The sequence below is a fragment of the Homalodisca vitripennis genome, chromosome 5, assembly GCF_021130785.1.
Source record: "Homalodisca vitripennis isolate AUS2020 chromosome 5, UT_GWSS_2.1, whole genome shotgun sequence".
In the NCBI taxonomy this organism is placed as follows: Eukaryota; Metazoa; Arthropoda; class Insecta; order Hemiptera; family Cicadellidae; genus Homalodisca; species Homalodisca vitripennis.
In genome coordinates this window covers 3,213,389-3,231,254 of record NC_060211.1, presented here as the reverse complement: position 1 = coordinate 3,231,254, position 17,866 = coordinate 3,213,389, and the positions used below count along the sequence as shown (strand labels likewise).

General features: G+C 35.0%; 1 protein-coding gene across 2 annotated transcripts in view; it reads right to left on the bottom strand.

Moving 5' to 3' along the window:
- Positions 1 to 7,557: 7,557 nt before the first annotated feature.
- The window catches only part of LOC124361725, a 116,080-nt gene continuing 105,771 nt past the window's right edge, over positions 7,558 to 17,866 (bottom strand). For both annotated transcript variants that reach the window (XM_046815662.1, XM_046815660.1), the window contains exons 17-19: positions 16,358 to 16,525; positions 14,935 to 15,034; positions 7,558 to 8,361 (exon numbers count right to left, since the gene is read on the bottom strand). In XM_046815662.1, the coding sequence (XP_046671618.1) occupies positions 8,174 to 8,361; positions 14,935 to 15,034; positions 16,358 to 16,525 (456 nt within the window). In that variant the 3' untranslated portion in view covers positions 7,558 to 8,173. The remainder of the gene's footprint in view (positions 8,362 to 14,934; positions 15,035 to 16,357; positions 16,526 to 17,866) is intronic.

Here is a 17,866-nt window from a genome sequence, read left to right as displayed (position 1 = left end):
GTCGATCTCCGTCAGATTTTTCTCAGGAATATCTTTCCGGCAGCGGTGATCCATGCAAACTTGAAAAGCAGCTCGTCCTTCAATTTGCGAGTGTCCCGCCCCACAGAATCCTTGTTTCTCGAGTCATCGCCAGGTTCACATAAACGGACAGATCACTGGAGAAGCCCAAGTTAGAAGCAGAGAAAAGAAACCTTTTTTCTTGATGGCCAGGCGACGTACTTGCTCCATGTCGAACCTGCGACAAAAACTTCACGATGATGTGCCGTGGACCAGTTCTCCCAGGAACAGCTTGCCAGGCGATGCGCCGCGTCAATCATTGTAGGAGTCATCTTGAATCCCAAGACATCAGCTACTGCTATCCACCAACTCGGTCACATTCTCAGTTTTTCTTTTCAGGAACACCTTGTATCTCCAAACAGTTGCTCTTCAAATACTGCGCATTAGCGTTAAGTTTTTTTCTTCAGACTTGACACCTCTCGCCTCAAAGAGAAACGTTGTCACTTTTTAACAACTCGATATTTTCACCCTGGGTCTTTATTTCGTCCTTTGAACGGTCAACATCGTTTTCAATATCGGTCAGCCTTTTGGAGTAAAAGTCTAGAGTTTGGTTGATGTCTGCAGCAAACTTCTTGTTATCTTCTTTTATTGTTTTTATATCAGATTTAAATAAGGCACTGTCCGATTCAATATGAGAAATTTTTAAAAGAATAAGATCTAGTTTTTCATCAATAGCTTTGCATATCACTGGCACTCTGAGCACGAGTACGCACAATAGACTTGTTGTTTTCACTCATGACAGCAGACGACAGACTGCAGTTGACAGACGACAGTACAGTAAGATACGTCACCCCAGCTGACTTGACTTGCGTGCCCCAACTGGCGTCTCAGCTCCCAACTCAAACTAACCCTCACTTTGCACGAGGTGTAGTGGTTATCACAGCAATTAGGTTTTATAAAAGCACATTCACTGACAAATAACTTAATAGGTAAGAGTTGACATCCAAAGTAACATAACGGGCACAAATTTTCCAAATAACTCTTACATAAACCTTGATAACAGATAAAAAAAACTCACGGAGCCGAGATCACACACGTCTACTCCACTTGCATGCTAGCGCTCCCCTTTTGTTTCTAGTTGTTTCGATTTGCCACTCGTTTTGATTATTGACATCGTCATTAGAAATAGTTTTTTCCTGAAATGATGTTCATTGTTTGCTTATTAGAACAATAATTGTGATCATTAGTTATGGTATCAAAATCCAAACAGTTTGAGTTGTTTGAAGGGGGCAAATTTTAAGTTGTCCATTACCTTCTCACTTGAAAAACTACTAATAGTAAACAAACACTGAAAACAATTAAAGTTAACGGGTAAGGTTAGTTGTAGGAAAAGTACTGGAAAAAAAAAGATTACGAAAAAAATCTAAACATTTTTTATGTAAATTATGAACAAAAATGTTTTAAGAAACTGTTTTATATAGTTTTAACCACTAATTGGGTTAAAAAAAACTACATTTTAAATTAAAATAAAGGACACAAACACTGAAACAGCACAGCTGGGGTTCACAGTCTTTTAAAGGTTTATAAAACTGCATTAAAATAGCAGTGCGGAAGTTTCAAACCTTGCAAATCACTTGTAATTCAAACCTTACGGTGTTTTTTTTTGCACCTCTGTTTAAATAACTGGCTCTGATTTGGATGCATACATTCATATTTTGGAAATGTGATATCTTCCACAAATCAGTATACAGCAAATAAAGGAGTATGAGTGTTTGCATTTTAACATTATTATTATTATGAGGCTAAAATTCTACTACCGATCCAGCTAGTTCTTAACTTTACAATCTGCAAAAAGAGAATAAACGCTTCACTAAGTCAGATTAAAAATAAGTTCTGGCTGCTCCAGCCAATCCAAAGTTGCCTGAAGCCTCCATCAAACTCAGCAAACAAGGCAAGATCCTCAGCTTTTTCTATCTCAAAACATCTCAGGGCATTGTTTCTAAAGCTAGATCCACAAGGGAAACAATCAACAATAAATAATTCTACCTTACAAGGCAGCTCACACAATAAATTTGTGGCCTCCCGCATCTTGTCTGTTATCTCAAACTCTGTTGAACTCCGCTTGTAGAGGCTTCTTACATACTCTTTGAACCTATATGACACTCCTAACTCTGCCAAAATGTTAGAACATGCTAAGTACATATATACAGAGTATCCCGTAACTGATTGAGGTTATCAGTGAATAGCCAACAATAAAAACTGAATAAACAGCAGCTATTAAATGTGGGCCATGTGTTGTCACAGTAAATCTGCTCTAAATCAGTTATTTTTTATTCGATTTAAATAATTTTGGTGTCATTAGATTTTTGACAAAATCCTTTAAAAACTGTTATTCTTGAAAAATACTGCTGTTTTTTAAGATATTTAAAGTAAAACAGATTTAATGGCTGCCATCTAACTTTGCCTGTATAAATAATTTTTAAATTGAAAATAATAAAGATAATTTCATTAATTTTTTCAGTAACTTGTCTTTTTATCGTAAACATTTGAGCCAGATTTGGTATAATTTAATTTATAATTTTTTCAGATATTAATTTTGTTATAAAAAGCATATACAGACAGACAGATGGGAAACTAAAACATTGGAGACCCATGTTCGTGTGGTGAAATATCTCTGTCTGAGCAATAACGTGGTATATACCTTTGTCCAGAGTAATGGAACACCCTGTATAGTTAAACGCCTTAGCAGAAACCTATGAAACAAAGTAAATTTGATGCAATTTATATTGCACATTTAACAAGATAACACCTGAGTTTCTGACTTTCTTATTACAGCTGTAATAATAGCAATATTGGGAAAAGTTTATGGTACTGAGCGGAAATCTGATAGTTCTCCAACACCATTGAGATAATGTGGATGGGTCCAGTTGGCTGACTATACAGAGTCGGACTTTTTAATAATAAACATCATTCTACTTTCTTTCTTTGAAGTTTGTTTTTGATAACAGAAGGATTGTAAAGGTAACAGTATCTTTTGGACATCTGCCATTGTTGAGTAATACAAGAAATAATTAACACTCCTTTTTGACATCTGCAATCTGGTCTCTTACTCAGGTGGATGAACATAAGAGCGTTGTGGTACACATAAGACAGGAATCCCAACAAACGTGTTGTGTGTCAATCCCTTGCATATTATCTTTGAAGTTTGTTTTTGATAACAGAAGGATTGTAAAGGTAACAGTATCTTTTGGACATCTGCCATTGTTGAGTAATACAAGAAATAATTAACACTCCTTTTTGACATCTGCAATCTGGTCTCTTACTCAGGTGGATGAACATAAGAGCGTTGTGGTACACATAAGACAGGAATCCCAACAAACGTGTTGTGTGTCAATCCCTTGCATATTATCTTTGAAGTTTGTTTTTGATAACAGAAGGATTGTAAAGGTAACAGTATCTTTTGGACATCTGCCATTGTTGAGTAATACAAGAAATAATTAACACTCCTTTTTGACATCTGCAATCTGGTCTCTTACTCAGGTGGATGAACATAAGAGCGTTGTGGTACACATAAGACAGGAATCCCAACAAACGTGTTGTGTGTCAATCCCTTGCATATTATCTTTGAAGTTTGTTTTTGATAACAGAAGGATTGTAAAGGTAACAGTATCTTTTGGACATCTGCCATTGTTGAGTAATACAAGAAATAATTAACACTCCTTTTTGACATCTGCAATCTGGTCTCTTACTCAGGTGGATGAACATAAGAGCGTTGTGGTACACATAAGACAGGAATCCCAACAAACGTGTTGTGTGTCAATCCCTTGCATATTATCTTTGAAGTTTGTTTTTGATAACAGAAGGATTGTAAAGGTAACAGTATCTTTTGGACATCTGCCATTGTTGAGTAATACAAGAAATAATTAACACTCCTTGTTGACATCTGCAATCTGGTCTCTTACTCAGGTGGATGAACATAAGAGCGTTGTGGTACACATAAGACAGGAATCCCAACAAACGTGTTGTGTGTCAATCCCTTGCATATTATCTTTGAACCGTGTACCTAATAAAATTAAAATAACTAAATAGATCTGCACTCAGTTGCCAGTGGTTGGCGGAGGAAATATCTGTCACACCAACAGCTACAGCTGGGACCTGGGTTGTTGCCTTAACGTGCTCATTAACTAGCAGCATATTGGATGGTCACGAGTATAACCTGGAACGATCTTCTTGTTTGCATCAAATATTTTATCCTTTGCAATTCACAGCAACTCTTGAGAATCCAACTTGTATTAGGACCTACTTGAACATGAAATCTCCATTTATCTCCCGGGTGTGCTTTCCATTGATGGACATCCAAGCCAATCTGTAATATAACGGTTTTGGCACACATATTTTGTAATAACTGAGATCACATGAGTGTAAAATTGGGGAAGTAGCAATAAATGAAGAAGTACAAATCCCTTTAGGTCGCTATTACTTCCAATGATAACAGTGCCCACTAGTAAAGAGAGCCTTGGTCATGTCTTGGTATGGAAAACACTGATGTGTCACTTAATCCCTATGTATTTTAAGGAAATAATCACCCCTCCCCTACTAGAAAGACAATGTGAGCCTCATACTCAGTCTCATAAAATATTGTACTCAGGGTTAGATTTTCCTTTGATAATGTTAACTACATTTATTAAGCTTGTTTAGCTATGAGAAAAGAGATTGTAATTTTTATTAAAATAACCTATTTATTTGAAATTGCATAATACTTTCGAGATAAACCCAATATGACATCAAATAAGTAAACTTTCTTCACCAAAGTGACATTTCATAACCAGTGGCGTAGCCAAGAAATTATTCATGGAGGGAGGCCATGTCAAGAGTAGGGGGTGTTATGACCACCAGAAAAAGGAGTGTCTGGATGTGCATCATCATTTTAACAGCTGATGATTTTAATAGCTTTTTTATTAATGTTGTTAATGTGTTAAAAAATAACTGTGATATTTTAGATGTAGCAAGTTCTGTTGATATGTTGAAATCGTCAGGTATTAAACCCCCTGGCTTATCTAGTTTTAAGTGGACAGTTGTAAATAGTAGAGATATATATAGTTCTGTGTATAGGTTAAGTAATTCCAGATCAGAAGATGTCTATGGACTTGCCAACTTTGTATTAAAGGAAATATTAGATGCTATAATCTATCCTTTAACACAGCTGAAAAACTGGGTGCTTACTGAAGGAATATATCCACAGTGCCTTAAAATAACAGTAACAGTACCTATACATAAGAAGGGTGACAAAATGAATTTAAACAATTACCGGCCTATTGACCTAGTACCCGTTATATCAAAGTTAATAGAGACTATTGTGAAAAACCAATTGGAATATTACTTTGAGTACAATAATTTGATTTCTTCATCTCAGTATGGGTTTAGGAAAAATCTGTCAACTGTTAAAGCTGTAGAAAATATTGTCTCTTATGTATTGAATAGCTTTGAAAATAAGGAAGAAACAGCTGCTGTGTTATTGGATTTAAGTAAGGCATTTGACGTTGTACCTCATGATGAACTCATTCAAAAATTGAAATATTATGGTCTGGAGAACAATGCTTTGTCTTTGATAATGTCTTATTTGAGCAATAGACTTCAGCTTGTCAAAGTAGGTGACCAGAGATCAGGACTTAAGAGGGTGGCAAGCGGGGTTCCCCAGGGCTCAGTCTTGGGCCCCTTCTTGTTTACTGTCTTCATTAATGATCTCCCTAAATTTGTCCCTGGTAAGGTTGTCTTGTATGCTGATGATACTACTCTGTTATCATCAGACAGAGACTCAAAATTAAATGATGTTGTTATGGGCTATATGAGGGAAAGGTCCTATCTCTGGTTCTCTGCTAATAAATTAACTGTGAATAATAACAAGACCGAGGAAATCGTCTTTAGTTTACGTAATTCTGTAAAACTACTTGGTATCAATTTAGACTCAAAGCTTAGCTGGGGAATCCATACAAAACCATTTATGTATTAGATTGGCAAGAGTAATATTTCTACTAAAAAAACTAAAATTGTATACAAGTCTTAATCTTGTCATTAGTGCATATTACGCTTTCTTTAATGTACACCTTCTGTATGGGGTTTTACTGTGGGGCAACTCTAGTGGAGCCAAGACTGTGTTTAAGTGGCAAAAGAAAGCCATACGCTGCATAGTAGGAATTAGCGACAATGAATCCTGTAGGCCATTTTTTGAAGAACTGGGTATACTTACGCTTCCATGTATATATATACAAGGTGTTTGAAAAGTATGGGTACGGCTTAATATTTTAAAAACCATAGGAGATAACATCTAAAAACTTTGCACAGTGTCATATGGCTATGTATGGCTGTTAGAAGACAGTAGGGAGTTGAAGGGTTAAAGAATCTGATAAAGATATTCAATATTATACTTTTATCCAATTGCACCACAAGTGGGCAAGAATTGAAGGTTACTTTTCGAAATTCAATGAAATAATAAGAATCAGTGAAAATCAGTGGTGTAACTGATCGGGGGGATGAGGGATGTAAACCTCCCCTTAAAAGTCCTACAAATAGATAAAATAAATGTATAACATGCAGACTGTTATATATCGTACTCAGACCAGTTTTTTTCGGACAATTTTACCGTGGCCCAGGGCAGTTCCACCACACTTGTACGGAGGCGGGTGGTGGGACATGCCAGGGTCCGCCAAAGCTGCGAACTGCTCTGATAACAAATACAACTTCTATGAAATGCTGCAGTTTAATGTTTTACCTCGAATTAGACCTATCTTAATACAAGTGTATATGTATTCAGATTTATTCAATACTATGTGGTGTGCTCTCCAATCAGCTTCTCCTCCCCCCACCCCGAAAGCCAAGTTCTAGTTACGTCACTGATGACAACTGCATCTCCATCAACATACCACACTTCAACATAATGGAAATATGGTCCATAATAACTGTATGTACCAAATAAAACCGGAGGAAGTAATGATTACATTCATTCCTATATAAACAACAATTTAATAAATATCAGAAAAACATAATTTACAAACTTTTCATGCATAACTCATTATATTATTAATAAAATTGGAATAACAATTAAAAAAAATTATAACAAACAAATGTTAACAAATATGACACAATAAATGTTATAATATTCTAAAATAAAATGATTCACTAGAGAAGTGTGTGTATATATATATTTTGGTGACGAATTCAACAGGCAAGACAGTTTCATGATGAACTATTATAGGTTAAAATGAATTAGATTTAAAAAAAAACTTACTTATTTATTTTGTTTAAGTTTTAATAACAATCAACAAATAAATTTGTTAACATTTATATATATATATATATATATATATATATATATATATATATATATATATATTCAGATCATTATTCTTTATTTATATTTTTAACATAAAACTAGTTTTAGATACTAGGCAATAAATTACAATACAAAATATTTATTTCTAAAATTAAAACAAGCAAGAGAAAAAATATAATAAAATAATGTTAGAAAAATAATTACTTTGAACATTTTATAACAATTGTGATAATCAGACAGTAAATAGGTTTTTATTTGGTCAGAGGAAAAATAAACTTATTGTTATTAAGAAAAAATCTGAGTGGATAAGAAAAAAATATTAAATAGAACAATTTGTCAATTAATTTTGAAAGAAATGAATGAATTATGAAAGTTGATGTGAGTTTGTGCTGGTGACTTAAAATTTTCAGGTACAAATATTAAACAATATAAATATTTAATGAATGTGCTGGAAAATACTGAGAGAATTTGTAGTAAAGGCACAGAAAAGTGCATTTGCGAGCAACATATTCAGCAGATAGAACAACGCAGCAGATAAAATATAACAGCAGTTGTTATAGTTATAACTATTTATACAAACTTGAAGATGTGTGGCCTAACATTGAGAAACATGATTTAAGTCTCATTCAAGTGAAAGCAAACTTACATTATTACGATGTATTCTAATATATCACATAGACAACACTTTGTAAATGGTAAAATTCAAATTGTAACATTCTTGATGTTCAATATTTACAATTTGATATTTATAAAAGGTAAAGTTGGCAGGCTGTAAAATCCACCAAAATGGTTCTGGATATCAGTAGGTGATATTTTCCTGAATGTCTACTGCACGGTGCTCTACAACTACAAGTTGAGTGTGGCCAGCAGCTGCCGTGCCGTTGCTACGATGACAGATTTTATGTGATTGGCGTGCGATATTTGCTGACAAGTCGCCAGATGACTCTTGTACTTCAGTCTGCCCGCACTGCCTCCTGGTAATATCTTCCACAACGCCTCTGGTGACATGTTGTTGCTCAGGTAGTCCAGCACCTCTAGCAAATCATAACATGTTACAGTTAGAGCTTTATACCTTACAGGCTGTTCATACGGATATGTGGTAAACTGGTTACAATACACCAAGACTAGTACTTTACGTGTGAAATGTACAAAAATATATAAATGTTAACCGTAACTGTCAGTTATTAGTTGTTGAGGGCTTCATAACCTGACAACTTTATATTTTTGTCATGATACCTAATTCATTGAAAAACACAGAAGACAACACCTTAAGTTTTCACTTAATCACTTGTACGAGTAGTAACAACTGAATATATCATTACAACTAAAACACAAAGACAACTTAAAAAAACAACAAACCTACAAAATCTAGCAATGAAGTAAATAAATAAAGTGAGTATAAGAAAAGTAAAAGTATGTACAGAAAACTTATAAGAAAGGTAAAATAATTTACAATAAAATCAGACACAAGAAATGTGAATCAAATCAATAAAAAATTTAGGATTAACGGGAAAAGTTCAAACAAAGTAAAATTAAACCCCCAGTCTTGGAATTAGAATTTCTTAAATTCTGTTAATCACCTGATTAATAACAATAATTTAACAACATGAAATAACTATCCTTCATGATACTTGATACATGATACTGAGAGTATGGATACTTTTTCAGATATTAATTTTGAACTAAAAACATTTTCTGTAGAACAGGTTTTTAACATTGGTTAAGCAATAGTAAATGTCTAGATGTTTTCGTTTCAGATAATATAAAAGGCAAATATTCTAAATTTAAAAATGTTGAGATATTTCCTGTATACAGAGTGTTTCAAAATTACGTTAAAACATTTTAGAAAATGATTAATCATGCTAAAGCAAAGAAAAAAGTTTCTATAAACACATGTCCTAAAATGCTTAATTTTCAGTCTGTATATGTTTTTTTGTTTTTTACGTAAAAACTATAACTCAAAAGTTCCTTAAGCTTGAGAACTGTAACTTTGCATGACTATTTGTCTATTTTAGACGTAAAACTTTGCAAAAACTGAATGAAATACCTTTTTTCAATGGTAGGCGTTTAAAAAAATTATGATTCTAAATTTTATGAAAACTATAGTAGATATGACAAGATTATAAGAAACATAAAAAGCAGCCTGATAAAACATGAAATTTTCAAACCTCAATTGTTATGATCGGTTCACAAATAATGGAGAAATCAGATTTTTTATTAACAATATGATTTTACAATTAATTGTTACTATTAATATTAATACTCTCTTTAAAAAGAAGCTAAACAATTATTACAGCTGTTCCTAAATCAGCTGATTTCCCCCTATCAAAGGAATTTATTGTTGAACAAATCAATAGTAATGCAAGTCCTGTGAATGCATTGATTACATAATAATAATAATTCTTTATTGCAGTAAAACAATTAACAAAATTGTGCTGGACGTCCCTGCCCTGAACCAGTTCACATTTGAATCGGCAGTACTGGTTAATGTCGATATAGAGGCTGGGTAAGGTTAGAAATCCAAGCTCCCTGAAGGCAATTTTACAACGAGCAATTACAATTTTTTCAGACGTATCTGTGTGGCAGATTGCACATGGTATCGGTTGGAAATCAGATTTCATCTGCTAAGGAGGTTCTTGCTGGGGTCCCACAGGGTTCTATCCTAGGTCCTTTGCTATTTGTACTATATACTAATGACTTGCCTGTTAATTTAGATTGTGATACCATACTGTACGCAGACGACACCTCTATCTTAGTAAATGGAAATTGTTTAAATAAAGTGCTCAATCAAGCTAATAGAGTAATTAACACAGCCAGTGTATGGTTTGATTCTAACTACGTATCTTAAAATAAATGAAAGTAAAACGGAACATATAGTGTTTACTTTAAGACAAATACAGATAGATAGTAAAATGATAAAGCCAATAAAACTCTTAGGTGTCACTATTGATCAGAAACTTTTATGGGAGGATCATACAAACAACTTAATCTCTAAATTGGCACGTGTTTGTTTTTTATTGAGAAAGTTAAAGACCTGTGTAAGCTAAGAGTTGATGAAAATGTCATATTTTAGTTTTTTTCATGCTCATTTATTATATTCAAATATTTTGTGGGGAGATAGTACTGGTGCGGAAAGAGTTTTTTTTATGGCAAAAAAAGGCAATTAGAATCCTTTTTGGTTTAGGGTTTAGGGGTAGTTGTAAGCCTTATTTTTCTATTCATAATATAATGACTGTACCCTGTATTTTCATTTTTCAAAATTTAATTTATGTAAAAGAGAATATTAATGACTTCCTCTGTTTTAATGGTATCCATAGTTATCAAACAAGAAATGTAAACAACTTAGTCCTGCCTATTCCTAGACTAGAAAAATATGCAAAGAGTCATAAATATTTACAAATAAATTTTTTTTAACAAACTCCCTGAATCATGGAGATTATTAGATTTTAATTAATTTAAGAGGCAGGTTTCTAGTTGGCTGTCAAGTCGTGCATTTTACTCCATAAGAGAATTTTTAGAATATAATATTAGTGACAGTTAAATGTGGGTATTTAAAATTTTTATGTAATGTAGTATATTGTATTATATTAGTATTGTGTTTGTGTTATTTATTGCACATAATAGGTTATTGTTATATAATATGTGAACTAACCAAAAAATTACTATATTATTATTAGTATTGTTATTTTTATTTTTAAATTAGCAAGCTGTAATATTTTATTGTTGGAACTGACAAAGCCTATTGTAATTTTGTATTACTTAATGGTTAATAAAGATCTTGATCTTGACTCTCTGGGTTTTAATTTCGAAATTATTCGAACAGCTTTCTTTTGTGTTCTAAATACTCTGTCAAATTTGTATTTAGAACAGCTGCCCCATAGTCTCAAACCGTAGGTCAAATGTGGATGTACTATGCCAAAGTAGGCTGTTTTCAGTACATCAAACGAGCACAATTTTGCTAGATTGCGTAAGACATAAATGCCTGAGGCAACCTTTGAGCAAACTCTGTCAATGTGATCGCTCCAGGTCAGTCCCCGGTCCAGGTACATCCCCAGAAACTTGGTGGATTCGGCTTCATCTAAGATAGCTTCATCCGCCATCACAATTGGTCTGTAAAATCTTTGATCTCAAGATCTTGTTTCGTACTTGATCTGATGCAGAGAGTCGTATCGTCCGCATATTGAATCACCTCTCCATTTTGAATTGATGAATTCAATCTGTTGACGTAAATGAGAAAAAGTATGGGCCCCAAAATTGAACCCTGGGGAACACCGTACTGCATCTTTACTTTGCCTGACAGGGTGTTCGCGATATGCAAACACTGCTCCCTGCCACTGAGGTATGACGAAAGCCATTTATGTGGCTGACCTCGGACACCACATGTCCATAACTGATGCAACAGTGTCTCATGATGCACACAGTCAAAGGGCTTGAAAGGTTGAGAAATTTGCTGAGCACTTGTTCTCGCCTCTCCAAGCCATCAACAACACAGTCAATGAGTTTTGTTACAGCATCAATCGTCGATTTGTTTTTCCTGAATCTGTACTACTCAGGGTTAAGAATTTCAAACTGTTCAAGGAAACCTTTTCGAAAATTTTGCTCATGACTGGAAGAATGGAAACAGGACGGTAATTACTTGTGATGCAAGGATCATCCTTTTTAAAGATCAGAACCACTCTTGCTGTCTTCAAAGCTGAAGGGAAAACGCCTTGGGCGAAGGACAGATTTATCAATTTACTAAGTGGTGTCAAAATGTGCTTGAAGCAACGCTTGATCAGCCACACGGACATTCCGTTGATGTCGCTGGACTTCTTCGGCTTGAGGTCTCTCAAGACAACTGCCATCTCCACCTCCCCCACAGGAAACAGAACCATGGAAGAGACCGGTCTCACTACTACATTTTCTACAAGATTGTCACATCTGAAAGATGTGCTTGGTACAGCCACAGTTGAAAAAAATTATTAAATTTGCTAGCCACTAGAAATGGGTGGTCGGTTAATTTACCGTCAATTTTTAGTTTCGTATTTTGTTTGTGATGTAATGCTTTTTATTACTTCCCACGTACTTTTTGAACAATTTTCTGCGTTCTCCAATTTTTGTTCAACATCCCATGCTTTAGCGGCTTTTATTTCCTTGCGATAATTTTGTTTAAATGTTCTATAAACATTTTTGAAGTTTTCGTTATTTGATTTTAAATAAATTGAATGGTAAAATTTGAGCCTTTCTCTCAAGTAGAGAACATCCTGAGTAATCCAGGTATTACTCTTCCTATGAGATTTCTCCTTTATCATTCTATATGGGCAAGTAATATTTAGGTAATAATTAAGGCAGTCATTGAATGCAGTGAATGCTTCCTCTACGTGTTCAAAAGCATCCACAAATGACCAAGATTCTCTTTGGAGGAATCTGTTGAAAATTTTCATTTTTCAAATCTCTTTTAAATTTTGCTGAAGAGAGTTTGTATTTAGGATTGAATAGTTTGATTATAGTCTCCTGTGCGAAATAGTCAGATATGGCCGCGTCGAGAACAGTAACAGAGACGCCCAGAAAGTATGTGATGACGTTGCCGATGGCCGTACTCGACCTGGCAGTCACTCGAGTTGGTGTGTTCATGGACCAGACTAAGTCAAAAGAAGTGAGAACATCGCGAAACTGCTGGGTTTGAGGGTTGGTGTGGTCTAATACATCAATGTTGAAATCACCAGTAATTATGAATTTCAATGCCTTGGAACGTAACAAATTTAGAAGGGACTCGAATGTTCAAAAAATGTTGTGAACCATCCATTCGGGGATCTATATACGCCAATTATAATTTTTTTAATTATTATTTTTTTTTTATTATTATTATTTTTTTTTTTTTTATTTTTTTTTTAAAGGAGAAGCCGATGATCTCCTTTTTGCCTTATTCTGCCCGTCCTCATGGGCCACTGGCCTGTGCCAGGATCTTATGAAACAGAATAAGGGGGAGAGTCAATACAGTACAAGGTCGATGGTACTGATAAAAAGTGCAACGGTCACGGACAGGATTCGAACCTGCGCTATCTCTAACTCAGACTCAAAGTCCAGCGTCTTAGACCACTCGGCCATCGGCACTCCCTAAACTCACTAGTGTGGTCAACTCTGAAGGGTTGGAATAACAGTTTCGATTTGACAAAAATTGCCACACCTCCCCCTTTGTATTGCGTTTGATTAAATATCGTTGCCAATTGATAATTGTCAATTCTGAACAGAGCAGCATTTTCAGGTGTGAAACCATGCTCAGAGATAATGAAAATATCTGGTTGCAGTTCATTTGCCATGAGCGATAGCTCCTCAATTTTGTTATGTTTGAAAGAACGTTTTTTACAAGTTGAGAAGTTTAAAAGTTATTTATTTATTGTTATTTGATGTTTTTAAAAAAGGCAGTTAATAATGTTTATTCATATTCTGAACAAGCTGATATGCATTTAATGTATGAGCTAGCACACAGCAGTAGTTCTGAAGCTAGACAGATGTACCATGAGAACTCCCCTAACCGAATGTGCCCGTGTCCAAACACATTTTCAACCATACACAAACGTCTCTGAAACTAGTTCTTTTGTATCCAATCAACACAATAACGCTGGTAGACTATGATCCACTAGAACTACAGAATTTGAGAGCATGGTACTTGACGAAATTTCAGAAAAAACTACCAGAGAAATTTCCCAACGGGTAAATTGTAATAACCAGTGTTTTGAGGGTTCTGAAAGAGCAAGTACATAACTATGCTCCTCTTGTAGTTATTTGTGAATGGTTTTGGAGAAATGCGTTGATCCTAACTTTTATTTACTGACGAGACTCAATTTTCAAGGACAACTGTAGTTAACGTCCATAATCAATACATTTGGGCAGATGAGAATGTACATGCCATCATACAGAATCACTCACAACATTAATTTTCTATCAATATTTCGGCTGGCATTTTTGGAGACAATCTACTTATGTTCACTTTTCCTTCTAGGTTCAATGGAATAGTGTATTTACTTTCTGAGAGAACAAATCCCTTCTTAGCTAGATGATGTACCTCAGATGCAACAAAATATGTGGTTTATGCACGATGGGGCATCTGCACACTATAGTGTTGCTGTCCGTAAACTCACTAACGGCAAGAACAAACACACAATGAGACAACTTTACTCAGACCCTCAACAATACAACTCAGACTTACATCTTTCTAAAATGTAATACATTTTTAGTGGAAAGCAATTGGAAAGTGATGACATGTTGTAAGAAACTGTTACTAACTGGTGTAACGGTCAGATAAGTCTTTGATGAAGAGATCCAAAAGCTAGTGCCATGACTAATACATGTTTAGATTCAATAGTGAGTATGTTAAATAATAAAGAATTATATACAGTTTCTGAAACAATTCATTCCATTAACTTCTCATGTTCTATTACAAAATGGTTCTTACTTAAAAATGACCCTCGTAGAAGTAATTAAAGTTTTGTTTATAACTGCATTCTTGTAAGTGGCATATTTAATTTTTACGGATCTTTTCAGGAGATAATTTAAGTCAGGAATCTTAAAATGTACATATACCTTGCCTCTCATGTTCACCAATTTAATGCATTAATAATTATTACCTTTCAATATGGGTTCGTAAATTCCTTTGGTGTCATTTTCCACTTTCACTTCCAATAAGGAAATCATCTGCTTCAAATCTGCTTCGTTCTTCAAGCGGTCCTACAATCAAGTACATTTACAATGGCAAACAAAATGCTTTAAAGAGAATAAAAATCAGACTCAGAACTTACATTCAAACAGTTTTACTTGCCTTAGTGTACTGAGGGATCGCTTGGGGGCATTGATCAATGAGCAGCGAGAGACCCACAGAAGGCTGTGCCAGAACTAGGAGAGACTGGCAGGGTGGCAGAACTTACCTTCAAACACTTTTACTTGCCTTTGTGTACTGAGAGATCACTTGGGGGAATTGATCAATGAGCAGCAAGAGACATGCAAAAGACTGTGCCAGAAGTAGGAGAGACAGGCAGGATGGCAGAACTTACATTCAAACAATTTTACTTGCCTATTTGTACTGAGGGATCCCTTGGGGGCATTGATCAATGAGCAGCAAGAACCGCAGAGCGCTGTGCCAGAACTAGGAGAGACAGGCAGGATGGCAGAACTTACATTCAAACACTATTACTTGCCTTTGTGTACTGAGAGATCACTTGGGGGAATTGATCAATGAGCAGCAAGAGACATGCAAAAGACTGTGCCAGAAGTAGGAGAGACATGGCAGAACTTACCTTCAAACACTTTTACTTGACTGAGAGATCACTTGGGGGAATTGATCAATGAGCAGCAAGAGACATGCAAAAGACTGTGCCAGAACTAGGAGAGACTGGCAGGGTGGCAGAACTTACATTCAAACACTTTTACTTGCCTTTGTGTACTGAGAGATCACTTGGGGGAATTGATCAATGAGCAGCAAGAGACATGCAAAAGACTGTGCCAGAAGTAGGAGAGACAGGCAGGATGGCAGAACTTACATTCAAACAATTTTACTTGCCTATTTGTACTGAGGGATCCCTTGGGGGCATTGATCAATGAGCAGCAAGAACCGCAGAGCGCTGTGCCAGAACTAGGAGACAGGCAGGATGGCAGAACTTACCTTCAAACACTATTACTTGCCTTTGTGTATTGAGGACACCGGGGGGGCATTGACCAATGAGCAGCAAGAACCGCAGAACGCTGTGCCAGAACTAGGAGACAGGCAGGATGGCAGAACTTACATTCAAACACTTTTACTTGCCTTTGTGTACTGAGGATACCGGGGGGACATTGACCAATGAGCAGCGGGAGACCAGCAGAAGGCTGTGCCAGAGCTAGCAGAGGCAGGCAAGAAGGCACAACTTACATTCAAACACTTTTACTTGCCTTTGTGTACTGAGGGATCGCTTGGGGGCATTGATCAATGAGTAGAGGGAGACCTGCAGAAGGCTGTGCCAGAGCTAGCAGAGGCAGGCAAGAAGGCACAACTTACATTCAAACACTTTTACTTGCCTTTGTGTACTGAGGGATCGCTTGGGGGCATTGATCAATGAGTAGAGGGAGACCTGCAGAAGGCTGTGCCAGAATTAGGAGAGACAGGCAGGATGGCAGAACTTCCTTTACGTACTGAGTGAGTTCTGCTAAGCACTCAGAGCTCAGCCAACCACTGCAGATCAGCCACTGTCACATTTACATTATTATGAGAAACCAAAACCAAACAAGAAAATATTATAGAAACTGAAATGATGAACATTATACTTTTGACATTATCCATAGTTTAAACTTTTCTTCCACATAATTTTTGATTTATTGTTTGGTATGATTAAAATAGTTCGTATAACTAGAACTGTTATGCATTTTAGCCTTAACTGGTTCAGCTCTTTAACCCCTTGTGTGTGTTATATATAATATTATTCAGAATAAAATAAAGTGTATTATAAAAGAAATAAAAATCGGGTTTAGCTATATATTCATGGGTGTGTGATGTTCTGAAGTTAAAACTTTTATTTTCTAAAAACAGTATTAATTTTCTGCATTCCATAGAACTAACTCAAACACAATCAATGATGAATGAGGAGCTCTTCTTATTGGAATATCAATTTTCTACTATTTTACAAAAGAAAACTCACAATTCTCCAATAATTTTTATATTTTCACATGACGCCTTTCGACATTGAAGATGCCATCACCAAGTGTGAATCAACAATTTAAAACAAATATCAGCAGAGTAAAACTTAATACAAAATTAATATGGTTAAAAGTAAAATAAAATAAATATTGGTATGTGTATAAGAGTTTTGGTCAAAAAAATTACATTAATTTATTAAAAAAATAACAGAAAATTAAACACAATCAGTTTAAAAATTTAAAATAACTGGGATGTTATGCTGGTCAATAAAATGTGTACTTATACATAATACAGAATGAAAACAATGTAAAACTAAGCAGAACAGAATGTAGCTGACTCAAACAGCAAAAAAGCTGTCAAGACTGCATACAGTGTCAGACATCTTTAGCTTTTAGCGGCCAGTAAAATATAAAGAAACGTTTATGTATAAAAAAGCGGAACCGGCTGACAACAGTGATGTAAATTTGATTACAATTTGAATGAAGATTGTTCAAAAGATGACCTAATTAGCAGATGATGTTTAATGAGTCGCAAATTATGACTACCAATTCACAGCGGGGGAAAATGGCTCATAAATTACAACTTTGCCCGTTTTAGAAATATACGAGACCTAAAAATATGGTGGGTTTATATAATCAAAACACACAAAGAAGAAAGAGGAATTTCAGATAAGGTTATTACTATACTATTAATTAATTCATAAAACTCAGGAAGTGAATAAAATGCAAAATTATTTGGTAATCACTTTTTTTAAATTTAATTCTAATCTTAGGGTGGTTAAAAAAATGATTTAAAAAAATGTTTGCATGATTCTCTATTTTGGATTTGATTAAAAATTTTCCCATGCTGGTAACTAGATAGATAATTATAATGCCAATTGATAAAAGTGATTT